This window comes from Galdieria sulphuraria (assembly GCF_000341285.1).
Source record: "Galdieria sulphuraria unplaced genomic scaffold scaf_7, whole genome shotgun sequence".
In the NCBI taxonomy this organism is placed as follows: Eukaryota; Rhodophyta; class Bangiophyceae; order Galdieriales; family Galdieriaceae; genus Galdieria; species Galdieria sulphuraria.
The window spans coordinates 95,531-118,827 of record NW_005178468.1 but is presented as its reverse complement, the minus strand read 5'-3'; the positions used below and the strand labels follow the sequence as shown (position 1 = coordinate 118,827).

At 38.5% G+C, this 23,297-nt stretch overlaps 19 protein-coding genes across 22 annotated transcripts; 8 read left to right on the top strand and 11 right to left on the bottom strand.

Moving 5' to 3' along the window:
- Positions 1 to 6: 6 nt before the first annotated feature.
- Positions 7 to 1,067, bottom strand: Gasu_12230 (uncharacterized protein). The gene is made up of 2 exons (XM_005708014.1): positions 115 to 1,067; positions 7 to 59 (listed from the first exon to the last, which is right to left on the bottom strand). The coding sequence occupies exons 1-2, from the start codon at positions 1,062 to 1,064 to the stop codon at positions 35 to 37; spliced, it is 975 nt and encodes a 324-aa protein (XP_005708071.1). The 5' UTR covers positions 1,065 to 1,067; the 3' UTR covers positions 7 to 34.
- A 10-nt stretch (positions 1,068 to 1,077) lies between these two features.
- Gasu_12220 (uncharacterized protein) lies at positions 1,078 to 1,752 on the top strand. The gene has a single exon (XM_005708013.1). It carries the CDS (start codon positions 1,177 to 1,179, stop codon positions 1,537 to 1,539), a length of 363 nt encoding a protein of 120 aa, XP_005708070.1. The 5' UTR covers positions 1,078 to 1,176; the 3' UTR covers positions 1,540 to 1,752.
- Positions 1,753 to 1,837: 85 nt separating this feature from the next.
- Positions 1,838 to 4,125, top strand: Gasu_12210 (tRNA dimethylallyltransferase). 2 transcript variants are annotated; one of them, XM_005708011.1, is made up of 5 exons: positions 1,838 to 2,762; positions 2,816 to 3,011; positions 3,065 to 3,207; positions 3,277 to 3,325; positions 3,404 to 4,125. In XM_005708011.1, the coding sequence occupies exons 1-5, from the start codon at positions 1,886 to 1,888 to the stop codon at positions 3,498 to 3,500; spliced, it is 1,362 nt and encodes a 453-aa protein (XP_005708068.1). In that variant the 5' UTR covers positions 1,838 to 1,885; the 3' UTR covers positions 3,501 to 4,125. The 2 variants fall into 2 exon arrangements, with proteins under 2 accessions (XP_005708068.1, XP_005708069.1); XM_005708012.1 differs by having other exon boundaries at positions 3,277 to 4,007.
- A 31-nt stretch (positions 4,126 to 4,156) lies between these two features.
- On the bottom strand, positions 4,157 to 4,737 carry Gasu_12200 (putative transcription factor). Its single transcript, XM_005708010.1, has 3 exons — positions 4,574 to 4,737; positions 4,451 to 4,525; positions 4,157 to 4,388 (listed from the first exon to the last, which is right to left on the bottom strand). Exons 1-3 carry the CDS (start codon positions 4,698 to 4,700, stop codon positions 4,186 to 4,188), a joined length of 405 nt encoding a protein of 134 aa, XP_005708067.1. The 5' UTR covers positions 4,701 to 4,737; the 3' UTR covers positions 4,157 to 4,185.
- Positions 4,738 to 4,747: 10 nt separating this feature from the next.
- Gasu_12190 (archease) lies at positions 4,748 to 5,392 on the top strand. Its single transcript, XM_005708009.1, has 2 exons — positions 4,748 to 4,802; positions 4,855 to 5,392. Exons 1-2 carry the CDS (start codon positions 4,764 to 4,766, stop codon positions 5,242 to 5,244), a joined length of 429 nt encoding a protein of 142 aa, XP_005708066.1. The 5' UTR covers positions 4,748 to 4,763; the 3' UTR covers positions 5,245 to 5,392.
- On the bottom strand, positions 4,897 to 6,777 carry Gasu_12180 (transducin family protein / WD-40 repeat family protein). Of its 2 annotated transcripts, none has more exons than XM_005708008.1 (2): positions 6,459 to 6,777; positions 4,897 to 6,403 (listed from the first exon to the last, which is right to left on the bottom strand). In XM_005708008.1, exons 1-2 carry the CDS (start codon positions 6,743 to 6,745, stop codon positions 5,455 to 5,457), a joined length of 1,236 nt encoding a protein of 411 aa, XP_005708065.1. In that variant the 5' UTR covers positions 6,746 to 6,777; the 3' UTR covers positions 4,897 to 5,454. The 2 variants fall into 2 exon arrangements, with proteins under 2 accessions (XP_005708065.1, XP_005708064.1); XM_005708007.1 differs by having other exon boundaries at positions 5,397 to 6,403.
- A 400-nt stretch (positions 6,778 to 7,177) lies between these two features.
- Positions 7,178 to 8,522, top strand: Gasu_12170 (uncharacterized protein). The gene is made up of 2 exons (XM_005708006.1): positions 7,178 to 8,350; positions 8,430 to 8,522. Exons 1-2 carry the CDS (start codon positions 7,211 to 7,213, stop codon positions 8,448 to 8,450), a joined length of 1,161 nt encoding a protein of 386 aa, XP_005708063.1. The 5' UTR covers positions 7,178 to 7,210; the 3' UTR covers positions 8,451 to 8,522.
- Positions 8,523 to 8,556: 34 nt separating this feature from the next.
- On the bottom strand, positions 8,557 to 9,867 carry Gasu_12160 (pyridoxine biosynthesis protein). Its single transcript, XM_005708005.1, has 2 exons — positions 9,510 to 9,867; positions 8,557 to 9,463 (listed from the first exon to the last, which is right to left on the bottom strand). Exons 1-2 carry the CDS (start codon positions 9,700 to 9,702, stop codon positions 8,697 to 8,699), a joined length of 960 nt encoding a protein of 319 aa, XP_005708062.1. The 5' UTR covers positions 9,703 to 9,867; the 3' UTR covers positions 8,557 to 8,696.
- A 209-nt stretch (positions 9,868 to 10,076) lies between these two features.
- On the bottom strand, positions 10,077 to 11,847 carry Gasu_12150 (initiator tRNA phosphoribosyl transferase family protein). The gene is made up of 2 exons (XM_005708004.1): positions 11,486 to 11,847; positions 10,077 to 11,438 (listed from the first exon to the last, which is right to left on the bottom strand). The coding sequence occupies exons 1-2, from the start codon at positions 11,753 to 11,755 to the stop codon at positions 10,149 to 10,151; spliced, it is 1,560 nt and encodes a 519-aa protein (XP_005708061.1). The 5' UTR covers positions 11,756 to 11,847; the 3' UTR covers positions 10,077 to 10,148.
- Positions 11,848 to 11,966: 119 nt separating this feature from the next.
- On the bottom strand, positions 11,967 to 13,137 carry Gasu_12140 (uncharacterized protein). The gene is made up of 2 exons (XM_005708003.1): positions 12,911 to 13,137; positions 11,967 to 12,863 (listed from the first exon to the last, which is right to left on the bottom strand). The coding sequence occupies exons 1-2, from the start codon at positions 13,000 to 13,002 to the stop codon at positions 12,152 to 12,154; spliced, it is 804 nt and encodes a 267-aa protein (XP_005708060.1). The 5' UTR covers positions 13,003 to 13,137; the 3' UTR covers positions 11,967 to 12,151.
- Positions 13,138 to 13,166: 29 nt separating this feature from the next.
- Gasu_12130 (uncharacterized protein) lies at positions 13,167 to 14,327 on the bottom strand. The gene has a single exon (XM_005708002.1). It carries the CDS (start codon positions 14,265 to 14,267, stop codon positions 13,446 to 13,448), a length of 822 nt encoding a protein of 273 aa, XP_005708059.1. The 5' UTR covers positions 14,268 to 14,327; the 3' UTR covers positions 13,167 to 13,445.
- A 39-nt stretch (positions 14,328 to 14,366) lies between these two features.
- Positions 14,367 to 15,167, bottom strand: Gasu_12120 (uncharacterized protein). The gene is made up of 2 exons (XM_005708001.1): positions 14,823 to 15,167; positions 14,367 to 14,771 (listed from the first exon to the last, which is right to left on the bottom strand). The coding sequence occupies exons 1-2, from the start codon at positions 15,068 to 15,070 to the stop codon at positions 14,603 to 14,605; spliced, it is 417 nt and encodes a 138-aa protein (XP_005708058.1). The 5' UTR covers positions 15,071 to 15,167; the 3' UTR covers positions 14,367 to 14,602.
- Positions 15,168 to 15,297: 130 nt separating this feature from the next.
- Positions 15,298 to 16,552, top strand: Gasu_12110 (zinc finger (AN1-like) family protein). Its single transcript, XM_005708000.1, has one exon. It carries the CDS (start codon positions 15,465 to 15,467, stop codon positions 16,089 to 16,091), a length of 627 nt encoding a protein of 208 aa, XP_005708057.1. The 5' UTR covers positions 15,298 to 15,464; the 3' UTR covers positions 16,092 to 16,552.
- A 14-nt stretch (positions 16,553 to 16,566) lies between these two features.
- On the bottom strand, positions 16,567 to 17,357 carry Gasu_12100 (ribosome recycling factor). The gene is made up of 2 exons (XM_005707999.1): positions 16,891 to 17,357; positions 16,567 to 16,840 (listed from the first exon to the last, which is right to left on the bottom strand). The coding sequence occupies exons 1-2, from the start codon at positions 17,246 to 17,248 to the stop codon at positions 16,599 to 16,601; spliced, it is 600 nt and encodes a 199-aa protein (XP_005708056.1). The 5' UTR covers positions 17,249 to 17,357; the 3' UTR covers positions 16,567 to 16,598.
- A 160-nt stretch (positions 17,358 to 17,517) lies between these two features.
- On the top strand, positions 17,518 to 18,871 carry Gasu_12090 (carbonic anhydrase). 2 transcript variants are annotated; one of them, XM_005707997.1, is made up of 3 exons: positions 17,518 to 18,138; positions 18,202 to 18,545; positions 18,597 to 18,871. In XM_005707997.1, exons 1-3 carry the CDS (start codon positions 17,543 to 17,545, stop codon positions 18,803 to 18,805), a joined length of 1,149 nt encoding a protein of 382 aa, XP_005708054.1. In that variant the 5' UTR covers positions 17,518 to 17,542; the 3' UTR covers positions 18,806 to 18,871. The 2 variants fall into 2 exon arrangements, with proteins under 2 accessions (XP_005708054.1, XP_005708055.1); XM_005707998.1 differs by having other exon boundaries at positions 18,202 to 18,871.
- Positions 18,872 to 18,889: 18 nt separating this feature from the next.
- On the bottom strand, positions 18,890 to 20,097 carry Gasu_12080 (uncharacterized protein). The gene is made up of 3 exons (XM_005707996.1): positions 20,011 to 20,097; positions 19,695 to 19,960; positions 18,890 to 19,637 (listed from the first exon to the last, which is right to left on the bottom strand). Exons 1-3 carry the CDS (start codon positions 20,069 to 20,071, stop codon positions 19,017 to 19,019), a joined length of 948 nt encoding a protein of 315 aa, XP_005708053.1. The 5' UTR covers positions 20,072 to 20,097; the 3' UTR covers positions 18,890 to 19,016.
- A 79-nt stretch (positions 20,098 to 20,176) lies between these two features.
- Positions 20,177 to 20,917, bottom strand: Gasu_12070 (carbon-sulfur lyase). The gene is made up of 3 exons (XM_005707995.1): positions 20,546 to 20,917; positions 20,427 to 20,497; positions 20,177 to 20,366 (listed from the first exon to the last, which is right to left on the bottom strand). Exons 1-3 carry the CDS (start codon positions 20,904 to 20,906, stop codon positions 20,250 to 20,252), a joined length of 549 nt encoding a protein of 182 aa, XP_005708052.1. The 5' UTR covers positions 20,907 to 20,917; the 3' UTR covers positions 20,177 to 20,249.
- Positions 20,918 to 21,437: 520 nt separating this feature from the next.
- Gasu_12060 (uncharacterized protein) lies at positions 21,438 to 21,972 on the top strand. The gene is made up of 2 exons (XM_005707994.1): positions 21,438 to 21,682; positions 21,737 to 21,972. Exons 1-2 carry the CDS (start codon positions 21,519 to 21,521, stop codon positions 21,843 to 21,845), a joined length of 273 nt encoding a protein of 90 aa, XP_005708051.1. The 5' UTR covers positions 21,438 to 21,518; the 3' UTR covers positions 21,846 to 21,972.
- Positions 21,973 to 21,977: 5 nt separating this feature from the next.
- On the top strand, positions 21,978 to 23,292 carry Gasu_12050 (uncharacterized protein). The gene is made up of 3 exons (XM_005707993.1): positions 21,978 to 22,224; positions 22,271 to 22,352; positions 22,404 to 23,292. Exons 1-3 carry the CDS (start codon positions 21,998 to 22,000, stop codon positions 23,262 to 23,264), a joined length of 1,170 nt encoding a protein of 389 aa, XP_005708050.1. The 5' UTR covers positions 21,978 to 21,997; the 3' UTR covers positions 23,265 to 23,292.
- The last annotated feature ends 5 nt before the right edge of the window (positions 23,293 to 23,297 follow it).

Sequence of the window (23,297 nt, the reverse complement as noted above, 5' to 3'; positions counted from 1 at the left end):
AAGAGAATCCATTCTTCGTCTCCTTGCTCTGTTATTATCTTGTGTTGGTGAGATTCTTCCTTATAGTCCAGTACTTGAGCTGATATCCATTTCATCTGACCTTTCTCAGTAAACCGCAACAACTTGACCCTTCGACCAGCCATCTTGCTACCCAAAGATTGTGCAATTGCACCTTGATCAATGAGCTCGATATTCTTCAATTCTCTATCTTTTATGTCCTGAGTTTTATGTGTGACTTTGGACTGTTTCGGGACACTCCACATTAGCATATCCATTTCCCGACTATTAGATATCTCGCTGCCATCAGGTCTTTGTACTTGAGTTTCCAAAGAGTGACTCTGGTTATTAGTTGAATTTTCAGTATTTATACAAATTTCTTCATTTTCACCAAAGTTGTTTTCAATAAAATATTCCTCCTTCGTAAAATTCGGTGCTGCAACATTGTCACTGTCTTTCGTAAAGCTAGAGTCTTTCAGTTTATACTCTTCGCTTTCCATCTCAGCAACGTGATTCTCATTGTTTCCTAGTTCCCTAAAAGTCTCTGGTTTCAAAACTGCTTTGGTGTTGTTTTCCAAGAATCCCTCTTCTCCCCAGGTGAAAATTGCGTTCGAACCCACAGCCTCCTCTTTACAACTGGAAGTATTAGCAGTCTCTGCATCATATTCAACGTCTTTCAAACTTGAGGAATTCTCTTTCACTACCAAACAACAGGTGCAAAGTTGCTTCAATTCTTCCTTCACCTGTGTGCTGTTCAACCTGGTTTTAAGTTGTTCTCGGAAACGTTGAAAAACAAGACTTTTTTTAATTTCTCTACGAACTCTTTGTAAAATATCTCTTTGTAAAGCGACATCCCAACGACCGCCTTTCTCAAGTATTCCGGCCACCTGTACAGCTGCAAGCCTTTCACTCTCCTCTCTTAACGCAGTTACTAATCGGTCCTCCAACAGTTCTTCTATCAAAGACTGTCTCCATTCATCAATCTTTGGATCTGTCTTCATAATATCTAAAATATCTTCAGGCAGAACGTTAGTTGCCTGTTGCCACCATTCTTGAGTGACTTCCATGACAAATAACTCTCTACTAAATATGACAGTTGAATTGGTTCTTTTTGCTTTGTGGGTCGTGGACGGTGCTTACTAAAGCATTATTATTTAGTTGTATTACATTTTCTTTCTCATGTTATCCAGAAAAATTGCGACTTGGTGGTTTTCAAATAAAGAATACCTGGCAAAGGCTTTGAAAGAAATAGTAGACCAGGCCTTTAGTCCAGCTCCTGGCGCAGCTTCTGCAACACGAACTCGTAGGAGAATGACAGTTGACGAGGCTTCTGACTTGTTTGGTGTTCAGAAAAACGCTAGTTTGAAGGAAATTATTGAGAGAAGTGACCAATTGTACAAGCTGAATGACCCAAGCAAAGGTGGTAGTAAGTATTTGCAAGCAAAAGTATTGAGTGCACGCTTGGTTCTTGAAGATGAAGCACGTAAAAGAGGTGAAACGTTACCTGAGGAACGGAATAATACTCAGTATCACTCTTCTTGACGTTGAAGTGCATGATAGTAAAAGTTGGATTCCAAAACTGGTTTGTCTTGAGAATAACTATCTTGATGGGACAAGGTACGCCTGGTATGGATAGACAGAGTTGTAACTTCACTTGCTGAGAAAGAATATAAATAGTATTATAGTAAGACACGAGTAAATTTTATTTTGCTATTGAAGTTTTGACAGTTCTTTTGTTACAATTTTTGTTTGAAATAGTTTGAAACTATCTCTCCAAACAAAGAAACAATGGACTTGTATATTGAACAGTTTCCGTTTCCTTATAGTTTTTCTATTTACAATTGATTTTACAAAAAACTTTCATGAAAATCAAACGTTGACGACATGCATGACAGAGACAAGATTTATTTACAACACTTCCTATGTCTTTTCCTTTTTCCAGAGCAGACAAGTTACTTCAAAAACTGACTTGGCAGCTGTAAACTTTGTAAAAGTTTCGAATACTATTCAATTTTGTTCAAGGCAGCCTTGTAAGTTTCTTAGCCGAATGAAAGCGTCCTCTTTGGAGGCCAAGCCAAAAGTGATTGTCATAAGTGGTCCTACTGGTGTTGGAAAGACTAGGATATCTATCGAATTAGCAAAGCTACTGAATGGAGAAATTATTTCCGCAGATTCTGTTCAAGTATATCGTAAACTAGACGTAGGTTCCAATAAGCCTTCCATAGAGGAAAGAAATGGGATTGTACACCATCTGATTGATATAGTGGAACCCACTTATGAGTTTAGCGCGGGAGAGTTTTTCCAACGTGCTCGTGAAGCAACAAAATCCATTCTTAGCAGACACAAAGTTCCTATAGTCGTTGGTGGTACTTCCATGTATGTACGTTGGTATATTTATGGATTGCCAGCAACACCACCTGCGACAAATTCAGTGGCTTATTATGTTTCAACGACATTAGAAGAGCTGAATGGGAATTGGGACCTTGCCATTGAGTTACTGGAACAACTGGATCCAATGAGAGCAACTAAAATATGCAGAAATGATTGGTATCGGCTGCGAAGAGCATTGGAAATTTATTATGCTACAGGCAAGCCTTTGAGTGAGTTACCACTACAAGGAGGTGCTCCCAATCCAAAAAAGTTATTACAGGGCATACCTGTGACTGATTTGGATTATGACTTTCGTTGTTTCTTCCTTGTTGCTCCACGCAAAGAGTTGAATAGGTTTATAGATAGGAGATGTGAACGAATGATTGCTCAAGATGGTATTTAATTATCCGTTTTGTTCCTCAGGTGCTTTTATAGCATTTCGTATTAGGTCTACTGAAGGAAGTATTTGAGCTTTTGTATAAGAGAGAATTGTCGAAAGACTCTTCTGCCGGAAAAGCTATCGGTTATAGACAGACTATTGAATATTTAACCAATCATGAAACAAATGCTTTGGATCAGTTCATGAAATATTTAAGAGATTTTCAGAATGCTTCGAGACAATATGCACGAAGACAGTTGCAATGGTAGAAAGTGATAGACTACACGTACTTTATGTTAAAAGATTTCGAATAATTAGGTTTCGAGGAGAAGAGTTATTTCATTGGGTACCTGTTGAGATGTTTTCGAATGATATTTCACATGTTGCTCCGATAGAGTATATCATGCATTGGTTCGCTGCCACATCAGAAGAGTATAAAGAGTCTACGAGACAAAGAATTGGCAAGTATCTTATATTTCTATGATCGTCTTAGCGATTTATTGACTAGACCCATTTCTATATTTTTATAGATGCTGAGGTTCGAGAGATATCTTTAAAACAAGGAAAAGAGATGAAAACGTAAGCTGATATTCTGTTTATTACGCACACACAAATACATATGCAAATATGTATATATTTGTTCAATGATAACTATAGGTATACACCTGAGCTAGTATTGTTTCAAGACCAGAATTTGATCGAGTCTACAGTACGAGAAGCGTGTGACTTTCAATTCAAATTAAGAGAAGCTTGAGACAATTGGTAAAATTGTATATCGCAAGTGCTCAGAGATTCTGGTGGAGATTGGAGATGGCAAAGCTATCATTTCTTTCCTGTTGTAGAGCCCTTTTACAATCCAATATTTTGTATAGTCCAACTCAGAGTTGGGTTTCTACGATGTTCGTGTTAGTTTCTAATGAGTGGAGGTCTTAGATTGACAGTTTTGCATTTTTGGTTTTTACAGGTTTAACTTGTCGCAAGTCCTTGAAAGAATTTTTATTTACTTGATGCATCTTGAGGTTGTTTCATTGGAATTTCTCTCACTTGTTGAACTGAAATGCTTACAGAAATTCGTATCTAATGTGATCAAAATTGATTGAAAATGTCTCCTTTCAATATTTAGGCCGAAGAATGGAAAATGTCTGACACCATGTAAAGTGCTTTATTTGGAGATGATATAATATTGAAAATTATCGGTTCGATATGGAATTTGTGCATTCTTTTTCAAACAACCATATTACATAAAACTTTTTTGCGTACCCGAGGTTGACTCACAACAAGTTGCTCAAGGTTTGCTCAAAAGTTGTTATTGTGTTTGACTTGTTTTGTTTTTTACTTTCATGTAGAGATTAACTGGAAATGAAGATAGCTTTGAAAAGTTTTGAACCCAAACCAGAAATAGGTATTTGTTTCTCAAGAATCTTCAACCGAAACAACTTTTATTTCTTGCCTCTCAACTTCACACCCAACACTTTTTCAAGCTTTGCTAGTACAGATACTTCTGGAATAGCCTCACCTCTCTCGTACTGATTAATAACGGAAGCCTTCTCATTTACTGCTTTTGCAAGGTCCGACTGAGTCATCTTCTTGGCGTTCCTTGCTTGTTGTATTTGTTTGGCAAGACTCAGTGACACCTTTGGTACTATCAACACAAAACTCAGTTCACTATTCCTCCCATCAAACTACTCTGATTGCTTTACTTACAGTGAAACTCTTCCGTTTCTTCTTCTAGTTTTGCCAAGTTTCTTCCAGTGGCCTTTTTATTTGTTCCTACACCAACTTGACTTCCAGTATTATTCAACACATAACTTCAAGAAAGAAACATACATTTCTTTTCTACAATGACTTCACCGCTGTTCTGTGAAGATACTGGCCCTGCTGCAGGTTTCTTTCTGTTTGAACTTCGTTTATTTACTATTACTGGCGTCCAATCCTGAAAACTGGAGTCATCCATTATCGCACTCTAATATTCTGTAATCGTTTTTCTATAGGAATTGATGAAGCACGACTCCTCTCAATGGAAGGCTTTGCCACAACGTTCTATTTTTCAGCTTGGGTCAAGTAATTTACAAGAAAAAGAATGGAACAAAGAGCTGATAATTGAGAAGCACGATGAGTTTTCTTCGGAAGAGGAAACAGAAGGTCTTGACCACACTCAGACATTCCCAGTTGAGGATTCAAGCTCTCCTATACAACAACTCGATAACTTATCGGGTTACGAATATTTGGATCATACTGCTGATGTGCAAATTCACTGCTGGGGCAATTCTTGGGAAACAGCTTTTGAAGCTGCAGGTTTGGCTTTATTTGATTATATGACAGATTTGAGACAAGTTAAACCGGATCCTGTCGTTGGCTCTGTTCCTATTCGTGCACAAGGACACGATTTATACAGTCTCTTGTACAAATTTTTGGATGAATGTCTTTTTCAATATGGTGCAAATTATATTATTCTTTGCCAGTTGAAAGTAACAAATATTCAAGTAGACAGTAAGTAAAGGTTTAGAACTAGTGGAGTTTAACCTCACACCGTTCTCTCTATTAGATATATTTCTCGTCGATGCTGTTGGAAAAGGCGAAGTATTTGATCCACAACGACACTCGCAAGGCACAGAAATCAAGGCAATTACTTATTCAGCTATGCAAATTACGGAGGAAGAAGAAGCGGGTCGCATTCATATGTATTTCATCGTCGACATTTGAGTTGTTCACAGATTGTAATTGGTGCGGCGTTTCTTTCCTTTCCAGTCCAATACGTATTCTTTCTTGCGCATATCGTGAAGCATTTCTGGACGATTCCACAACATCTTCGCTTTTAGCACTTGCATTGACGAAGAAACAGCGCCTTCCATGGGAATAGAATGAGTATCCAGCTGGAAAATATTCCGTTTGTTGTTGTTCTCTACAGTTGACGATACGCTGTTATTCTCCATATTGAGTAACAGTTCTCCATAGTTGATAATGAATTTATGAGTACCCTTATCTTCCTTCAAAAAAGAAAACCACAGCTGTCCCAATGTATCGAATCGAACTGAACATGGAACATCAGGTAAGTTCAACTTATGCTCACTTTTGAGCTGAAACTTATTCCCCAAAGAATCATATTTCACTATCCATAGCAACGAATAGTTACAAGAATAAGCAATAGAGGCAACAAAAACTGTATGATTATCATATACATGAGCGCTTGCATCCACTAGGAAACCTATAGTAGGATGAATATGCCGAAGCTTTAGTTTTCCATTCCAATCCCAAATTTTCATTTCGCCGTTGTGATGAACTGAAAATAGCCATTCTCGTTCCAATGTACAAGTCCATATCCTTGTTACAAAGAAATGAGGATCACTTAAACAAAAAGAATGAATGTGATAAGTATTTGGATAGTTGGAGATTCTAATTTTGTTATCTCTATCACCTGTAATTACATATTCACCATTCATCGACACATTCATAGCAACAATAGTTGCATAGTGACCCAACCAATCATCTTCGTCGTTTGAAAGAGAGTCTTCTTCGGCGTTTGGTTCTACTAAACTTGAACTCTGCGTTTCTTCTGATAAAGAAACAGTATGCACGAGACCACTTTTATCCGCAACCAATACTTTAGGGTTACGTTCATTGGAAAACACCAGACAAGAAGGACGTTTTCTAAACGATCTGCAAGATATCCTCAGCACAATTTTTTCAGTCCAACTACGATAAAGTAACGTACTTTGTCAGTTGCAACTTCCAAGAGTCTCCGGATCCACCATCTTGACTTTCAAAGACCAAAAGCCACTTATCGTTGGTTACAACAGCCAAACGAAGTGGAGTAGTTTGTTGAGAAAATGCAACACAAACAACTTGTTCCATCAAACGGACATCTTTGGAAACCCAACTCAGTTTTGAACTACTCACTTCGAAGACGAGTAAACCTAAGTTGGTTACCAAAACAAGTAACGGTAATGTCTTGTGAGATTCTATCAAGCTAACACATATGTTTCCAGTTTCTTTAGACATGCGTCGTCACTCTATTCAAGTCAACAATAAATACTGAGTCGAAAAGGACTTGGTAAGAAAATATTCGAGTTTCAAGATGAGCAAGTCCAAATTCCTAATCCCACAGTCTCGAGACACGACGATGCTATAATGCAAAGATTCAAGTCTCCTCTTAAGTTACGTGCGTCTTCAATAAATGATTTCATAGTGGACTCCATCTTGATGCTTCGTTAGCCATCATTCAACCAGTGTGCACACCAAATTTTTAGTCCTGTTTGGAGTTATTTTTCATGAAAACCAAATTGTGGTATGGATATATCGTTTCATACAAAAATATTTCCTATTCTTTGTCAAGCAAAAGCTGCCACGATATTTGATATTTTATTCTGCAATTCAAGTTTTCTTTATCAAAAAACAGGTGACAGTAGGATTGATCACGAAACGACTCTCAGCAATTCGTTGTTTGTGGTTTCAACACATGAAACGATGACATTAAGCGACGAAGCCAAATTTTTGGAGTGGATCGATAACTTGTATAGTTATCTGAAGAATAGAAGCTTAAGTCTCTCAGAGACTCTTAATATCGTTGCCAATCAGTGGATAGAATATTTTGCTAAACAGCACTGTCCAAACATTTCTTGTGCCACACTTAGTCGGTTATCTCACGTTAGCACGCTGTTGTTAGAAAGGTGTAAGCAGTCCAGTTGCCTTCATACTAATAATTTGATTCTGTTGCGTAAAGTTTTGGCCATTTGGCGAAACAGTTGTCGTAGCGTTGACATGAGAACGTTTTTAATGGACAGTGGCTTTGTTGACAAACTTGTGAGTGACTTGGAAACTTTATTGGAGGGAGAAGGGCTGATTTTGGTTCGGGTCGTGTTACAATTACTTGCCAATGTGACCAATGATAAAAGGAGGCCTTTGTGTTTATGGAGAAATGATACAAAGACACCTCATAGGTTTTATCAATTATTGTTGATGTCAGCGAAGAAAGAATATGACCGAAATCCAGGAGATTGCACACTCTTGCTTGCATTCAATATGCTATGGAATAACCAGTTTTGCTATCTAGTGACATCGGAATCCTTTGTTTCGTTAATAGACGACAATAGCTTTTGGAGTACATTTTTAGGTTGGATACAGCACCACTTTTGTTCCACAAGAGACCACAACTGTGATGGTTTATACTGGTTATTTGTGATGATGGAAAAGATGGCGGAGAACGATGTTCTTTGCAAGTGCCTTTTTGGTAGTAATAATCATCTTGCCAATAGTAAACAACTTCATATGGATCATAGCGAATGCAACGTGAGTATGGAAGACATGACCCTTTTTCCCTTTGTTTCTATTTTACGTGATGCTTTACTGGTTGGAGAGCAGTCCATTGTGTTATCTTTATCGGATATTTGTGGTTTTTGTATGTACTTTCAACATTTTTGTTGTCATCGCATAGTTGATGGCAGTCATGTGGCATGGTTAGAGTTGATTGCAGTCATATTGGCAGATCATTTTTCAACGTCAATGCCAATCTATGAAAAGGAATATCTCGTTTCCGTGGTAGATGGTTGTTGCTATGTTCTACGCCTATTGCAAGAAGACTCTAGTTGGATGTGTTTGGGGGACAAAGTAGGATTAAAGACTACCTTGACCAGATTACTTTGCAACATTTGTTCCATTTCCAAAGAGATGATTACTTATATCATAGATAATCAACAATATCTTGTAACATTGTTAAAACAATGGCAATTGGATACTGAAGCTCCCTTGAGTTTTGAATGGACTGTGTTTCTGTTTCGACTTGTCTGCGAACAAAAGGAGGCTCCTCCAGTGATTCAGCAAACATTACAAACTTTTCAGGAGTTTTCCAATTTACCATAGCAAACTGACGTATCCTATCTATTTATTTCAACAGCAAACAAAAACAGACACAAAAAGAGGTACGAGTTGCTTATATTGGATGGATAAGAAATGTCTACTGTGCTTGATGTCGCGAATCTGCAGCCCAACGCTGAGTAAGAGCATCCATCTCAATTCCGACCATTGCCTCTCCCAAATCTTCCGAAACTTGTGCTAATATTTTGGGATTGTTATAATTGGTGACCGCCTTTACAATAGCCTCTGCTCTCTTCTTTGGGGTTTCGCTCTTAAATATTCCGGAGCCTACAAACACTCCATCAACTCCCAACTGCATCATCAGTGCCGCATCTGCAGGAGTAGCTACACCTCCAGCAGCAAACTGAACGACTGGTAATCTTCCCAACTCTTTGGTGCGTTTTACAAGTGCAAATGGCGCTCCTATTTCTTTCGCAAAAGTGTACAGCTCATCTTCATCCATGTTTCGAAGGCGACGAATATCTCCATTGACTTGTCTGGCATGCTTAACAGCTTCCACAACATTTCCAGTTCCTGCTTCCCCTTTGGTGCGAATCATAGCAGCTCCTTCTGATATTCTCCGGAGTGCTTCCCCCAAATTCCTACAGCCACATACAAAAGGTACCTGAAACTTGTGCTTGTTCACGTGATGCGAGTCGTCTGCTGGAGTCAGCACTTCTGACTCATCTATATAGTCGATTCCAATAGCTTCCAGAATTTGCGCCTCTACAAAATGTCCAATTCGACACTTGGCCATAACAGGTATTGAGACTGCCTGTTTTATAGCTTTTATTATCTTGGGGTCCGACATTCGTGCTACCCCATTGGACTTGCGAATGTCTGCAGGAATCTTCTCCAGGGCCATGACTAAATAATATTGATAATGGAACAGAAATCTGAAGACTTGACGTACCGGCACAAGCACCTGCTTCTTCTGCAATCTTGGCTTGCTCAGGGGTCACCACGTCCATTATGACGCCACCTTTTAACATTTGTGCCAAACCAACTTTCACCGCAAAAGTACCCTTGGCATCTCCAGCAATAAAACCTTCGTTTACTGCTTCTGCAGTTTGGGCAAAAACGTTTCCTTGTAAACCGTTCTCCATACGTGTGGATGAAGTTCCAAGACGCGTGCTCCAATGGACGGTCCCTCAACAATCGTCAACTGATAATGAATTTATTTATGGCTTCTTCAAAGATGCCTTCGTTCACTCCCATTTCAATGTTTACAATAAAGCACACTTTTTGGACTCTCTCAATATTTCCAGCCCCAACTACTCTCTGCTACTTTTCCATAAACAAAACACTTGTCAGAGGTCTTGAAAGCATTTCCTGAGTAAGGACACAAATTCTTACAGAGCCACTTGCCAGCATTTTTACCCTTTTGATAAACTCGTGACAACTTCCCAGTACGAAGAAAGCTTCACAACATATCTGTTCATTTAGCTTCAACGCAGGTAGTCCTATCTAAATGGGTCTCTTGTGTGTACTCAATACCTTGCCTTTAGTAAAACATCCTCGAAGACTAATAGTCCAAGATAAATAAATCTTGTCAACTTTGAGCAATTCGATGGGATGTCTTCTCAAATGGTGTCTTGAATAGGAATCTATGCATTTGTTGAACTGCACTACGTGATGGTGCGTGCACATCAAAGCTCAACGATAGCCACCAAAAGATGGTTATCAACTCCATTTTATCTTCTATCTTTTGTTGCTCCGAAACCACAGACCAAATCTGCTTATGCATTGCAGCTTCCTTGATAATCTTTTGTGGGTGTCTAGTTATTGTACGGGTGGCTAACCAAGTCAATACACAACAAGTAGCCCAATCTGTATGAAAGGGACTCCATATCATTACGCTTTGTTTCTTTTTCAACAAAAACCGATCCAGATGATGAGTCACTTCTTTCAAAGTCCTTTCCAGACCAAAGCGTTTTGATTCCAAACGGCCTGCCCTGTCTACCAATTTTATACAGATAATGCTACAAGTATCATCCAACATCGACTTGACAAGTGGAAAAGAATCTACCAGCGTTGAATTCCTGTCTCCAACACTCAAAACAATATGAACATCCACTGAATATGGCTGAATTGGAAGCTCCGATGAAAACCAACCATTCCAAAACAGATCAACTCCAGCTGAGTCTCTTTCATCAACTTGGAACAGTTCTAAATGTGGCACGAGCAAGTTCGGATTGATAATGGATACTAAAGAACGTGACTTTACACTTTCAAGTAAACTTGTTATATGTTCTTTCAAGAGCATGGGGTCTCGACTCAACAAATCTTCTTTATGTTTCCAAAACAATTCTGGAAATAGTCCACAACTCCAACTTTCTTCATCATCTCCTGCTCCTTGAATATAACGAAAACCAAATGTTTCTCCAGTTTTCAGCGAGTGGGTCAACCATCTATAGTTATCCTTTGGAGAAGAGACTGAGACGCAAAATACGGGAATAAAGGAAATACAGTCCACTAAACTACTGTCTTCTATACTTGGCTGGTCTCTGTGGATCCATACTGGCTTCAAAGGCTTTCTCAAAGGGCAATCATTTGCCAGCTCTAGTAAAACACTCCGAAATTCCTTCTGCTCATGAATCATAGTTATCCAACCTTGGCTTCTTTCTAATATCCAGTGCTTTTCCTCTTTTGGAACCCACTCTGGTAAAACAAGTGAATCACTTGCGTGAGCAAGGTTCAATAAACCTAATTCTGCGAGTATTTCGTTGATGACGAAGCACCAAATGGGAACTGTCTTTGATAAACTGTCAGGAAATCGCTTTCCTTGTCTTGTAGCGTCCACAACAATAGCGCCACCTCGAGAAAAAAGCAACTTCAACAACTAGATTGTTTCCTTAGACATAGGCATTCAAATCAATTGCAACGTACTTTTAAGTTTACTCTCCAAAAAGAAAAGTTCCACTGGCCATAGTGACCATCTGCACTCTTAAAACAACAATCGAAACTCAAGATTTCGGGTTTTACATACCAACGACCTGCTCTTAGGTTTCCTCCCAACGGTAGACGAGGTAATAACGAGACAATACTATCAACAAACGAAGCGTCGTGAACAATAGAACACAGTCTGTTCAAAGGTGACAGTGAACTGACACGGAGCTCTCTTTCTACATCGTTTTGAGCTGAGACATTAAAGTCCATCAAAGTGATTCAAACAGCTTTATCAGAGACACATAATTCTTTATACGATATAATGACAAAGTCGATTAGATTTAAGTTTCAACATTAACAAATTGGCTGATTTTCGTTGCTTATAAAGTCCAAACCAGTCTACAGTATAAAAACTTCAGTTCTCAAAAAACTTGTCGTAGAAAAGAAAGATTTCCTAAAACAATGCTTCCTAGCACAAGAAATGTAGATGACAAATCACACATCTTTTAGTAAAAGTAATAATTGAACTGCACACGTCCAACAGAAAAAAAAAGTATCGTAAACTACTATTCATACACAAAGCTATCTACGTTTTCCAAATATGGACTTGTTCAATTTCGTAGAAAGAGGCACTCTAGAAATTCGTCATTGAACCAAAAATCCTTCTCAACCAAAACCTTTCTCAGAAACTGTGGAACTCCTACGACTCTTTTGCTGTCTAAAAAGCATCCTCAATTCGTGAATTCTCTCATACGGCTTTTGTCTATTCCTAAGTGACTTGCAAGGTTGGCTCATAGAGTTGTTTGTATCGAAACGATGTGTATCGTTCATATTGTCCATAACTACATTTTCCTCCCTTTTTGAGAACGAAGAAAAATGGGGGTCTGTATAAGACCTTGGAAGGAACTTCCTTTCTGGTTTCTCGTATATTCCACGGTGAGGAGATGGGCTATGATCTCCACCAGTCTCCATAGAACTCAATTTCCGAGAAAGTTCTGTATCTGCCACCAAATAATGAGCTGTTCTTCGTAGTAATTCACTTGAACAATAGGCAACTAGTTGAAGAAAGGCAGTTTTCCACTCCAAGTAATGAAAGGAAAGGCGGTGTAGAAATAGGTCAATCTTCTGTTCTCTGTTATTCAAAATAGGGTTGATAACATATTCAAATATTGTCGAGTTCAGTTGCTTTAAATTCTCTAAAAAGCACAGCGTTCCCAACCCAGTAAGCAATAACCAAGTTTGTTGAAGTTGTGCCATTATTGGCTCCAACAGTTCCCTTAACAGTAATAACGCTGCCACAGTTATCCATCTCTTTAAAATTTTGTTAATTTTCTTAGGTCCTACTTCACCGTGATGAATGGAGACAAGTGTAACCAGGCTAATAAAAAAGTGAGAGACTTGGGTCCCTGAGCAAAGCCAACTTACGTTAAAGACGCTAGATAAAGAATATTTCCCCAAAACCAGACAGAAGGTAACCACAATTTCCAGTGGGTTGACGAACTCCGAACACTTTCCATCTTCAACTTTACCATCCAAACTTGTCACATGTAGAAAGACTGAAAAGAACCTCTTATAGTAACAACCCACAGTCAATCCAATAGCTTTGGCCCACCACAATTGTTCGTCTTCGTATCTCAGTTATTTGACAATTAGTGATATACTTGGCATCATTGAAATATTAGCTAAATCATTTGAGATACTATCCAAAAAACTTTATATGACGTCAATGTATGATGGTGCACATAAAATATAAAACCATTGTTGCTCACAAAACTGTACAAAAACTTCGACTGAAAACATCTTATAGAAATGAAATGCTTTTGTTTCATACTAGCGATTAGAATTATCTCGAAAGTATTCCATTTTTGGCCTATAATACTCATAAAATAATGTAAACCAAAACAGTACGTTGATCCAAAGTTGATAAAGCAAAATGACAAGAGGTTTTCCTTTTCTCTAATCATCTTCGAAATTGGTTCAAAGAGTTTCGGACTGTTTGAAAGTCAGGTCTTTCATTCCTTTCCAGAATACAATACAAACAGCCTTCCTCTTCATATACAATTTGCCAAGGATTTGGATAACGACGAATGAGCGCTCCATTCACAAAGAACCGTACATAGTAAACGGGTTCAAATTTCGTGAGACATTTATCCTTTGTGGCGTACAATTTGGGGTATAGAAATCGAGGATAGTAACCTCCACGTAACTTGTCTAGATCCGCGTTGAAGAGAATGACAGGAACTTGATAGTTACAGAAACGCTCCACTTCAAACCATTCTTGTACTTGAAAACCAGGATTGAGGATAACGACTAGTGAAGCATCTTGTAAATCAATATCTCTTTGCAAAGATGTAATAAACACAGAGTCCAACGTTCTGAAGTCACGATCTTCTCGAGCTAACTTCGACTCAGCGTCATCAGGAAATACTACAAACGTTGTTCCATTTCCAGACACATGAGGAAACCGTTGAACGACACTCTTTGCAAAAGTCCTATTGGCATCCATCACTTGGTTCAAAGCAGCACTTCCAATATTCTTTAAGGGAGGAAATTGTACCTCGAGCAGTTTCAATCCGTCACATATTGCACTTTTACAAGACTCCTGAATATCCTGCACTAGTTGAACGTTGGACTCTGGAAGCCGAATCAGGGAAAAGTCGCTTCTATTCAACCCACAAAATATAGAAAGCTTCCTCCAGGTGGAAACTTCAGCTACACTTCTACAAGAGTTGAAGGTTCTTCTGGTTTTCCATTTGTTGAGTTCAAAGATAAACGAAAGCATAATAATACCTCACACCAATTCGACATAAGCACGAGATCCCAATCAATCTTGACGATCGCTTTCCGTTGATATGAATACTTTCTGATGCTTTCAAGGCTTCAGGATTGAATATAATTTACTTTCAAAAAGTGTCATTCACGATACATATGATATCTAGTTTCTATTATATGAAATTCTTTCAAGATGCTATGAATATCGTTAGCTTGGGATACCAAGTTGCCGCGAAAATCAGAGCAAGTGTTCTTCAAGAATAAAATAAGATTTTCCACGTCTTACAAGAAAGGAATGTTCCTTGGTTCCGTTTGCCACCAAAAAACGGACAACATCTAGATGCGTCACTCTTTTTCTTGCTGTTTACCATTCTTATATTGCAATAACGCCTCATTATTCAACTGTATCTTTCTAGCTCTCAACTCCTTGACAAAATCTAGTAATACGGAGGAATCGTTGGAAGACTTTTCAATTATCTTGCAAAATTGTTCAAAATTCTCCAATGATGAAATCCTTGCGAGAAAAGTCAGTTTTTTTAGTTCTTTACACAAAAAACCTCCGCACCAGTTCTCTTTTGTCCTACAACTTCCAGTAAGGGTCAAAGGTTCTTCAAGCCAAAGTTTGTTATTAATCCAATGATCTTGAAGGTTTGATAGAATCTTGAGCTCGTCTGTAATCCTGTTACACTCTTCTTCAATGTTACCTTGCTGGTTGATCAGATTTTCGTGCTGTCTAACAAGTCTCTCGTATTCTTCATCCACAGATAAGAGTATATTTTTTGCCAATCTCAAGATTTCCTTCAGTTCTTCCATCAGTGAAGTTAAAGCACGTGCAAGAGTTGTTTGTTACCAATGGGTCCTAATAGGGAAACTGTAAGCTTGAGATAAATTATAAGTTCTGAATAGAAACGAGGCAAACTTTTAGTAAACTTTCTGATTGTTTCCTATGGTTTACAAAGTGGCCTACGATGGGATATACAATAATAAGAGAAGGAATATTATCTAAAGTCCCCCACGGGAAGAAGAGGTCTCGATGGGACAAATTCTCCAGAACATCGTGTCGTTGTCGCTTTGCCAATCAGAGAAATTTTCCCACTGCAAGTCAATTTTGGACGCTTCTGTGGTGTTCGTCACTTTTGGGTGTCTTTGTATATTTGCTTGAAGCCCTTTTTTGGCAACTTGTGGAAAGTTATTTTTGGTTCGTGTCATGGCAGAAAACAAGAGAAGTGAAAGTACTGAGGTCAGAAGTGCCGCAGTTCCCACTCCTTGTGTAAAGGGTTGTGGGTTTTATGGTACCTCTTCCACTCTTGACATGTGTTCCAAGTGTTACAGAGAGCATCTGCGTCAAGAACAACAAAGACTTCAAGTAGAGTCCGTCTGTCAGCAACAACAACAACAACAGAAACATGATAAAGGAGGGTTGGAGACTGTTCAAGGTGCGGAATTGCACGACTTGAGCCCCCTCGGAAAGCAACAAGGGGAAGGGAGGGGTACTTTTGACGAAGCTCATACAAGTCAAGGCTATGTTGCTGAGGTTACCCCTTCGGAAACCTCGCAGTTTGTACAGGAAAGTAACGTAGAGCAAGAAACGCAGTCGCTGTCCAAAGCTACAGAACAAGGGGAGCATACGGAACAAAAACCCAAGAATCGTTGTCAGTGGTGTAACAAGAAAGTGGGATTGACAGGATTCTCTTGTCGCTGTGGCTATGTCTTCTGTTCTGAACATAGATACTCGGACAAACACAACTGTAACTTTGACTTTAAATCTCAAAACAAAGAGATCTTGAGCAAAGCAAACCCTCAAGTTGTAGCTTCCAAAATCAACAAAATTTGAAAACAAGTCTCTCTCGGAAGAATATAAGAAGAATTTGAATTTTCTTGGTCAAAAAAAGTGCTTGGGAACAGATAATAGGCGAAGAAGCAAAGAAACTATGTGAAGGAGACGCAACTTCCATAGCTTGTTTACTTTTTGTGGGAACCCAATCGAAGAGATAGAACAAAGGAGTATAGTTTTCTGTGGTTGTTTTTGCTTGTGTCTTTCTGCTCTTGTCAGCTTGTGGAAACTGTAGAGAAAGAGAAAAATTAAATTTTTTTTGTTGAGTATTAAGTTCTTTCAAGTTCAGTCTTTTTATTCTCTAAAAGGGAGTCAATTTTTCCAATGTATTGATGAACCAAATCATCCAATGCCCTTTCAGATAATTTCTGTTCATCTTCCGAAACATTTGTTTTCTTCACATCTTGAGCAACTTTGTTCCTTACACTTCTCAATGCTTTTCGTGCTGTTTCAGCTTGTTTTGTAACTTCCTTTTGACGCAATTTAAGGGAATTTCTGAATATAAGACTAACTCACTTTAACCAACTTTGTTCTAGTTTCTTGATCTGGACGAGGAATCGGAACTGAGAGAATACCAGGACGTTCTACTTGTGGATTGAGTCCTAAACCTGCTGTGCGAATGGCCTTATCGACAGCAGAAGTAATTTGTGGATCAAATACTTGTACTCTCAAAGTTTTCGCATCCTTCTGTGTTACTTGTGCAACTTCCTTCAACGAACAGTTCGTTCCATAGGCCTCCACCGTTACTCCTACAAGTATGATATTTCATATAAAGCTTTTATATTCCAAGTCCACTTACTGTCCAATATAGCAGGATGTGCGAAGCCTGTGCGAATGGTTGCAAGTTGAGACTGGAAGGTTGTTACTGTTTTATCTAAACTGGACGCCAGTTCTTGCGGATCAAATAAGAGTTCTTCTGAACTCAATTCTTTCAAAATGTCTTTCTTTTTATTCTTGTCTGCTTTCGTTTTCTTATTCCTCGCAGCCACCATCAACTGGGTGCTTTTCCTAAGACTTGGAGTAGTCCCTTGAAATAAGTTTGTAGGTGAGGCGGAATAAATAGATCGAACAATGTAGTCATATCTTGAAACTTTTTGCAAACCCTTTGTTTGGAAACTTGTTTGTGTCCATCTGAGAAGGGACGTCATTCGTTGCATATTGTTGGCAAGTCACACTTTTGAAGACTAGTCTCAATGATGCGCGAACCAAAAATCGATGGGCGAGGTGATAATGACTTTCCATTTGCCAATCTTTTCAGAAACGATTGAAATGAAGGTACTTGAAAGATATTTGAATGTTAATAGAGTTTGTAATATCGCAAGTCTATTGATGGCAGTTGAAAATTTTCCACTTTCCTTTGGCCTTTATCCAATTAGATACTTGCATATTTACAATTGTATATAACACTCTGTTGAATGCAGAAAGGATTGAAGAAGAACTGGGGCAATAGAATGCGCATCTGCTTTCTTAGAGATATCGTCACATCTAACAGTTTCGTCCATAACAAGACCCAAAAGCTGTTCAAAAATCAAAAGTGGTGTAGATGTTTTCGAATGAGAATTCTTTATTCACGCTTTCCCTGGAAAAATAGCGAGTACTATTCCACATATGACCCAGTTTGGCTGATCGGTTCTGTGGGACCTTTCAAAGAACATTCAAAAAGAGATAGGAAAGTTCATATTTCAAGGAGGTCATTTTGTAATATTTTATGGAGTAGTATTCTATTTTACAGCTTTTCCAATCGTCTGGTTGGTGCTTCTGAGTCTCAAGTCTATGATTACGATAGCAAAAGTAGTCTTGGACCGCCACAATGGGGATCTTTGGAAGAATCCTATTATCTTTGTTCAGAGGGAAAACTTCAAAGTCCAATCGTGCTAACTAAATCAAGTTCTACTGTAGAAAATGTTTCAGAGTCACCCTATCGCTTGCTTTCAAGGCGCGCCAAATTCTTTGCTCGTCAAGAACCCAGTTTACGAAATATAATTGTTATTGAACAAAGCTTTCCACCTCCTTCTATGGTTGGTGATGTGCCATTGATGGACCAAAGGTAAGACTATTTGGATAACAGTTGTCTTTGTATCTATTGTCGTTTTATTCTTTCCTGCAACAGTGGTATTCCTGCACCAGCAGCAACTATAGAAGATACAATTTCTAAAGATACTTATACTTTTGATCATATTGTATTTCATATTCCTTCTTCAGAACATGCTTTGGAAGGAATTCGAACGGATGCCGAGATGAATATCGTCTTTCGCAAGTCTTCACGTGACCATTCAGATTATATTTATTTATCAGCTCTTCTTCGAATTGGCAACTTGAATCCTTCATTCAACCCGATTATTCAGTTATATAGCTCGTTTTCAAATGACGATTCTTCAAAGAAGCCCAAGGTTGACTTTGATCTCGGTGATATCATTCCTCCTCTTTCGAGTTCGAGTTATTTTTCTTATCAAGGTATTTCATCTGTTTTTTTTGAGTCTTCATTCCTTGGACACATTAGTATAGGCTCACTTTCGTTTCCTCCTTGTTCAGAAAACGTGCATTGGTTGGTATTTGCAGAGTTACTTACCATCGGACAGGAACAATGGAATATGATTCGTTGTTGTCAAGAAATGGATAATGTTCGACCTTTACAGGCATCCAACGATAGAAATGTTGTTTTATATTCCTATTCATCGGAAAATATTATACAATCCAATCAAGCAACTTCATGAACAGCTATCCTAACCTTTATTTCTATGCATTTCGAGTTGTATTGGAATAAAATGACTTATATGGGGGAATAAGTTGTCGTTCTCATTGATTCACGTGTGTATATTTTCAACAAGATGTGGTTTATTTATTCACTCCTTTCCACTTGAACTTCCCAAACTCATCTATTTCATCTTCAAACTTATCTATTCCTTTACACCAAAACTTGAGTATTCATTTTCCAATGGTGATAAAAGGGTTATTCAATTTGGGTATTTTCGATTCAGAGTCAAAAGAATAAGGATCTAAACCAAAGCGTACGGAACCAATCTGATAATTCTCCACTCCGTATTGAAGTAGAATTGCACCGTCATAAAGATTACAAGCAATTCTACACAACAGACGATACGGGTCTGCTGGAAGTAACTCCAAAATGGTCATCAGGCGACCAATCTCTCGAATATCCGTGTCTCCAAGTGTCTTCAACCTCGGATTCAGTTCCTCTATCGACCTATCAAATAGTTGTGCGACTAATTTCAACCCTTTCGGAGTTTTCCTTTGAAACACGTCTTTTTGTTCCAACAAATGACGACATTCGCTCACAACTATGGAAGAAGGATGGGTCGCTGAACTTTCTGTTTGGGCTGCTCTCAGTTTCCACGCTATAACTGCGGTATACACAACTACCCAGAGACAAACAAAGTCCATTTCGCTTTGTCCAGTTATTTGAAGCAGTTTCTTCTCCGGTGAAGTTTTAAAAGAATCGTAGTCTTGAATTAAACTTTTTAGTTTTTCTTCTGCTTGTTTCACTCTTCTCACTAGAAATCGATCTATCTTCACGACACTTTCAATAACCTAAGCACCATACAAACGTTCAGAAAGAGCGATATCTCAAATTTCAAGTAACCATACCCAATCTCTTATAATCTCTAGTTTGTTTGCATGCTCTACATCTCCATCTTGCTTTTCTTTCAACACCATTCCGGTCAACCAAAATAAAAAGCGATAGCCCAACAAGTCTCTGTTTACCCAAACAAACAACGTCTTCTCTTCTCCTTCCCCTGAAAATAGTTGCAACTTTTCAACAAGTTGTTCGTTGGTCAAACCCAACGGAACTCGATAAAGTTTCTCAAGGTCTTCTTCACGAGGACGCCATAACTGGTGCAAGTCATTAGAATCTATCCAGTTTCTAGTAAAAAAGGTTACATAACCATAACATTATGCCAACCTTGGGTTTGATAACTTTCCATCCTTCTCTCAAAAGGACTACTGGATGGGTTTTCTTGCATATTTTTGGTTTGCTGTCCGGCTACTATTTGCAATAACCTGAAACTTAGCGTTGCCTTCTTTTCCCGTCTTTTAGAGATATATAACAGAAAACATCTATTGCATAGTTTGTAACTTGACTCTTTATTTCCAACTTGAAAACCTTGCAAGGTACAAAATCCAATCATCATCTTCAACAATTCAACAACGAATTGAGTGTTCAGCCTTCTTCTGGTTATCTTTCAAATAATAAACTCCGTTATTTCCTATCGATAAGGAGCCTGTAAAATTTTTACCATCTAAAAACTCGATGCAAACCTAAGAAGCATAATAGGCAGTTGTAGAGACATAAGACACCTAATCTATTTGTCTGCTTACGGTTCCTAAAGTTGAGGGATCTAAACAGCGGACATTGATAGATATACTTTCAGGATTACAACGGGGAGTATCTGTAATACTGAAAATTGAGGCTACTCTTTCATGTGAAAGTCACTTACAGAAAGGATGAATTCCACAAGTAGAACAAAAAGTGTGTCTCGCTACTTTTGTGTGGAACTGGTAAGTAGAGAGAGCTTTTAGACTTTGTGCATCGATTTGCAACTTCTCGGCAGGAACCATCAAGTGAAGGATCCCTTTGGCAACACAGATGGAACAATCGCAGTCTATGGCAACAAATCCTCGTGGTGCTTCCACTTGAAACTGCACTTTGCCACAGTGACAGTGACCCTTGTGTATAGTTATGGTTTCATCTTGCTTGGAAAACTCTGGCTTCTTGGATACATATCGTATCCCGAGACTTGCGGTATCCCAAACATATGCCATGTGGAGAATCAATTTTCGAAAACAACCATTTTGCATCGGGTCTCGATAGAGTTTCACAAGTCATACGAAGAGTTGGGTTGGAATACCTACATAGAATGATGTAGAAATGACTCTATTTGATTAGAATGATGTAAAAAGATAAGCTTGGTTCAATATTTTTAGATTGGAAGATCAATATATATATATATATATATATAATAATTGTTATCTTCTCCACTATACAATTTTCCCATTTTAGCCATTTGCATCAATAAGCCAAAGTAGGAACCAAAGGGACTCTGTCACAACTTGTTTGATTGAAAACCTCGTTTAGTCACTAGGTTTGACTGTTTTTGTGTTACATTCTCATTTGACTCGTAATGAGTTGAAAGAGCGAACAGCCTATTATTTTCAAGGAGGAGAAAACTAGTTCTTACACATAGAGTAGAACGTTCACTATAATGTTTTCCTGTTACAATGCTACAAAAGACTACCTTTCCTGATCATTGCACATATATTAGTTGTTCATCAATTCATATCCTATGTTCTTCAGTACGGATCGAATATTCAATAAGGACATATCATCCAAGAGGAGAGAGCGTGTCACATTCCTTTGGCTGAATCACAATTTTGCTGATCGTGCAATTGAACTATTCTTTTATCCAAGTGATGGCATATTACAATGAAAAACCAACATATGGCAACTATAGTGAACCTCCACAACCTTATTATCAACAACAGCAAGACCCTTATGGATATCCTCCCAACAGCGGTTATCCACAACCTCCTCCTAACGTCGTTTATGTTCAGGACCCCAACTATCAACAGCAACAGTATGTAATCTATACGCCATTTATCAACTTGTTTCGAATTTGACTTGTGAATAGATCTCCTATGAATCAAGGAGGGGGAGATGACGCTCAAACTTGTCTTACCTGTTGTGCTGCTTGTTGTGCTGCTTTGGCCTGTGCAGAACTGTGTAGTTGCTTACTGTAGCGCAACTATGTGGTTTTCCTGGTAACGAAAATATCTTGTGGGAATACGATGGCGAGTGAATAGTACACTGATTCTCATAAATTGTTTTGAAACATTTGTTTGGAGGAGTCAAAAGTGTCTTTTATTTCTATCATTGTCAACTTGCCATCGGCATGCACAATCCTAAAAAGACTTTTCCAATTACTATGCGCTTCTTGGGATTGATTATCAGAACTTCCACTTCATTGCCATTTCTCTGCAACTATTTTCCAGTTTTGTCAAAGCATATCAAAGTTAACTGGAAGCTTTTTCCTAGTGATTTCCGAGTTCAAAAAACCATTTGGAAGAGTTTTATGGCTATGACCACCAAACGAATCGGTACTCACAATGGAAAGTTTCAGTACGTATCACTTGCTAGCGAAGATTTCTTAACATACTCTGTGCAGTTGCGATGAAGCTTTGGCATGTTTTTTATTAAGGCTTACGGATAATTTTAGAGATGCCTCAGTTGTTAGGACCCGAGAAGAAGTAAGATTCCTTTGCCCCCAGTTAATTGTTAAGCATATTCTCTTGAAATAGAATGTTTTATCCCAGATGGACTGCGTTGTTGACGTTGGAGGTGTTTATGACCCAACTATATTTCGTTTCGACCATCATCAACGCGGTTTCTTTGAAACTTTTTCGGCGAAAACTTCTATCCCTTTAAGTAGTGCTGGACTAGTCTACAAGCACTTTGGTAGAGAAATTCTCACCAAACTTTTGCCGGACATGGACGACACGAATAGAAGTATTCTTTTCGAACATGTTTACAACTCTTTTGTAGAGGAACTGGATGCTATTGATAATGGAGTCAATGCTTATGATACCGATGTTGCACCGAAATATTCCATTCATACACATCTTTCTGCTCGAGTAGGAAGTTTGAATCCAGCTTGGAATGATAGTGACCCTGATGAAGAGACAGCTTTTCAAAAGGCGATGAAGCTGGCGGGAGATGAATTTATAGAGTTTGTAAAGAAGAGTGCTAATATTTGGCTTCCAGCCAGAAATATTGTAAAAGAGGCTTTTGATAGGAGAGCCTCCATAGATGACTCATTAGAAATTGTAGTCTTAGAAACTGCGTGTCCATGGAAATCGCATCTTTATGAACTCGAAGAAGTAGCTCAAAATGACGAAGCAAAGAGCATCAAATATGTTTTGTATCCACGAAAAGATGGCTCTTGGAGTGTCCAGGCAGTTAGTCTCTCAGAACAATCCTTCAAGAGCAGAAAGCCTTTGCCCTCCAATTGGAGAGGCCTACGAGATGATGCACTGAGTAGTGTGGTGGGTATACCAGACTGCGTGTTTGTACATGCTACGGGATTTATAGGAGTTCATAAAAACTATAAAGGTGCTTTGACCATGGCACGCAAAGCGTTAAAGATAGTAGATTCCGAATAAAAATACATACTTTGTCTAGTTGAAATAAGAAGG

What these genes read in the sequence shown, in the direction of transcription:
- Gasu_12070 (XM_005707995.1), bottom strand. Translation starts at nt 20,906, where the DNA reads ATGCAAAATGGTTGTTTTCGAAAATTGATTCTCCACATGGCATATGTT. An exon ending in TTGTGGAATTCATCCTTTCT is followed by an intron (nt 20,498 to 20,545) that starts GTAAGTGACTTT and finishes TCAGTATTACAG; the next exon opens with ATACTCCCCGTTGTAATCCT. An exon ending in ATCCCTCAACTTTAGGAACC is followed by an intron (nt 20,367 to 20,426) that starts GTAAGCAGACAA and finishes TATGCTTCTTAG; the next exon opens with GTTTGCATCGAGTTTTTAGA.
- Gasu_12180 (XM_005708008.1), bottom strand. Translation starts at nt 6,745, where the DNA reads ATGTCTAAAGAAACTGGAAACATATGTGTTAGCTTGATAGAATCTCAC. An exon ending in TGGAAGTTGCAACTGACAAA is followed by an intron (nt 6,404 to 6,458) that starts GTACGTTACTTT and finishes GATATCTTGCAG; the next exon opens with ATCGTTTAGAAAACGTCCTT.
- Gasu_12160 (XM_005708005.1), bottom strand. Translation starts at nt 9,702, where the DNA reads ATGGAGAACGGTTTACAAGGAAACGTTTTTGCCCAAACTGCAGAAGCA. An exon ending in AGAAGCAGGTGCTTGTGCCG is followed by an intron (nt 9,464 to 9,509) that starts GTACGTCAAGTC and finishes AATATTATTTAG; the next exon opens with TCATGGCCCTGGAGAAGATT.
- Gasu_12120 (XM_005708001.1), bottom strand. Translation starts at nt 15,070, where the DNA reads ATGGAAGAACTGAAGGAAATCTTGAGATTGGCAAAAAATATACTCTTA. An exon ending in TGTAGGACAAAAGAGAACTG is followed by an intron (nt 14,772 to 14,822) that starts GTGCGGAGGTTT and finishes TTTTCTCGCAAG; the next exon opens with GATTTCATCATTGGAGAATT.
- Gasu_12230 (XM_005708014.1), bottom strand. Translation starts at nt 1,064, where the DNA reads ATGGAAGTCACTCAAGAATGGTGGCAACAGGCAACTAACGTTCTGCCT. An exon ending in CGAAGGGTCAAGTTGTTGCG is followed by an intron (nt 60 to 114) that starts GTTTACTGAGAA and finishes CTGGACTATAAG; the next exon opens with GAAGAATCTCACCAACACAA.
- Gasu_12080 (XM_005707996.1), bottom strand. Translation starts at nt 20,071, where the DNA reads ATGCAAGAAAACCCATCCAGTAGTCCTTTTGAGAGAAGGATGGAAAGT. An exon ending in GGAAAGTTATCAAACCCAAG is followed by an intron (nt 19,961 to 20,010) that starts GTTGGCATAATG and finishes GAAACTGGATAG; the next exon opens with ATTCTAATGACTTGCACCAG. An exon ending in TAGAGATTATAAGAGATTGG is followed by an intron (nt 19,638 to 19,694) that starts GTATGGTTACTT and finishes TATGGTGCTTAG; the next exon opens with GTTATTGAAAGTGTCGTGAA.
- Gasu_12140 (XM_005708003.1), bottom strand. Translation starts at nt 13,002, where the DNA reads ATGGAAAGTGTTCGGAGTTCGTCAACCCACTGGAAATTGTGGTTACCT. An exon ending in CTTTATCTAGCGTCTTTAAC is followed by an intron (nt 12,864 to 12,910) that starts GTAAGTTGGCTT and finishes CTTTTTTATTAG; the next exon opens with CCTGGTTACACTTGTCTCCA.
- Gasu_12060 (XM_005707994.1), top strand. Translation starts at nt 21,519, where the DNA reads ATGGCATATTACAATGAAAAACCAACATATGGCAACTATAGTGAACCT. An exon ending in CCCAACTATCAACAGCAACA is followed by an intron (nt 21,683 to 21,736) that starts GTATGTAATCTA and finishes ACTTGTGAATAG; the next exon opens with ATCTCCTATGAATCAAGGAG.
- Gasu_12200 (XM_005708010.1), bottom strand. Translation starts at nt 4,700, where the DNA reads ATGGATGACTCCAGTTTTCAGGATTGGACGCCAGTAATAGTAAATAAA. An exon ending in AGTCATTGTAGAAAAGAAAT is followed by an intron (nt 4,526 to 4,573) that starts GTATGTTTCTTT and finishes CTGGAAGTCAAG; the next exon opens with TTGGTGTAGGAACAAATAAA. An exon ending in AGAAACGGAAGAGTTTCACT is followed by an intron (nt 4,389 to 4,450) that starts GTAAGTAAAGCA and finishes TTGTGTTGATAG; the next exon opens with TACCAAAGGTGTCACTGAGT.
- Gasu_12100 (XM_005707999.1), bottom strand. Translation starts at nt 17,248, where the DNA reads ATGCAACGAATGACGTCCCTTCTCAGATGGACACAAACAAGTTTCCAA. An exon ending in ACATCCTGCTATATTGGACA is followed by an intron (nt 16,841 to 16,890) that starts GTAAGTGGACTT and finishes TCATACTTGTAG; the next exon opens with GAGTAACGGTGGAGGCCTAT.
- Gasu_12150 (XM_005708004.1), bottom strand. Translation starts at nt 11,755, where the DNA reads ATGGACTTTAATGTCTCAGCTCAAAACGATGTAGAAAGAGAGCTCCGT. An exon ending in TTTGGAGAGTAAACTTAAAA is followed by an intron (nt 11,439 to 11,485) that starts GTACGTTGCAAT and finishes GAAACAATCTAG; the next exon opens with TTGTTGAAGTTGCTTTTTTC.
- Gasu_12170 (XM_005708006.1), top strand. Translation starts at nt 7,211, where the DNA reads ATGACATTAAGCGACGAAGCCAAATTTTTGGAGTGGATCGATAACTTG. An exon ending in GGATGTGTTTGGGGGACAAA is followed by an intron (nt 8,351 to 8,429) that starts GTAGGATTAAAG and finishes CTTATATCATAG; the next exon opens with ATAATCAACAATATCTTGTA.
- Gasu_12190 (XM_005708009.1), top strand. Translation starts at nt 4,764, where the DNA reads ATGGAAGGCTTTGCCACAACGTTCTATTTTTCAGCTTGG. An exon ending in CGTTCTATTTTTCAGCTTGG is followed by an intron (nt 4,803 to 4,854) that starts GTCAAGTAATTT and finishes ATAATTGAGAAG; the next exon opens with CACGATGAGTTTTCTTCGGA.
- Gasu_12110 (XM_005708000.1), top strand. Translation starts at nt 15,465, where the DNA reads ATGGCAGAAAACAAGAGAAGTGAAAGTACTGAGGTCAGAAGTGCCGCA.
- Gasu_12090 (XM_005707998.1), top strand. Translation starts at nt 17,543, where the DNA reads ATGCGCATCTGCTTTCTTAGAGATATCGTCACATCTAACAGTTTCGTC. An exon ending in GTGCCATTGATGGACCAAAG is followed by an intron (nt 18,139 to 18,201) that starts GTAAGACTATTT and finishes TTCCTGCAACAG; the next exon opens with TGGTATTCCTGCACCAGCAG.
- Gasu_12050 (XM_005707993.1), top strand. Translation starts at nt 21,998, where the DNA reads ATGCACAATCCTAAAAAGACTTTTCCAATTACTATGCGCTTCTTGGGA. An exon ending in ACTCACAATGGAAAGTTTCA is followed by an intron (nt 22,225 to 22,270) that starts GTACGTATCACT and finishes TACTCTGTGCAG; the next exon opens with TTGCGATGAAGCTTTGGCAT. An exon ending in TTGTTAGGACCCGAGAAGAA is followed by an intron (nt 22,353 to 22,403) that starts GTAAGATTCCTT and finishes CTCTTGAAATAG; the next exon opens with AATGTTTTATCCCAGATGGA.
- Gasu_12210 (XM_005708011.1), top strand. Translation starts at nt 1,886, where the DNA reads ATGACAGAGACAAGATTTATTTACAACACTTCCTATGTCTTTTCCTTT. An exon ending in GTCTACGAGACAAAGAATTG is followed by an intron (nt 3,208 to 3,276) that starts GCAAGTATCTTA and finishes ATATTTTTATAG; the next exon opens with ATGCTGAGGTTCGAGAGATA. An exon ending in CAAGGAAAAGAGATGAAAAC is followed by an intron (nt 3,326 to 3,403) that starts GTAAGCTGATAT and finishes TGATAACTATAG; the next exon opens with GTATACACCTGAGCTAGTAT.
- Gasu_12130 (XM_005708002.1), bottom strand. Translation starts at nt 14,267, where the DNA reads ATGCTTTCGTTTATCTTTGAACTCAACAAATGGAAAACCAGAAGAACC.
- Gasu_12220 (XM_005708013.1), top strand. Translation starts at nt 1,177, where the DNA reads ATGTTATCCAGAAAAATTGCGACTTGGTGGTTTTCAAATAAAGAATAC.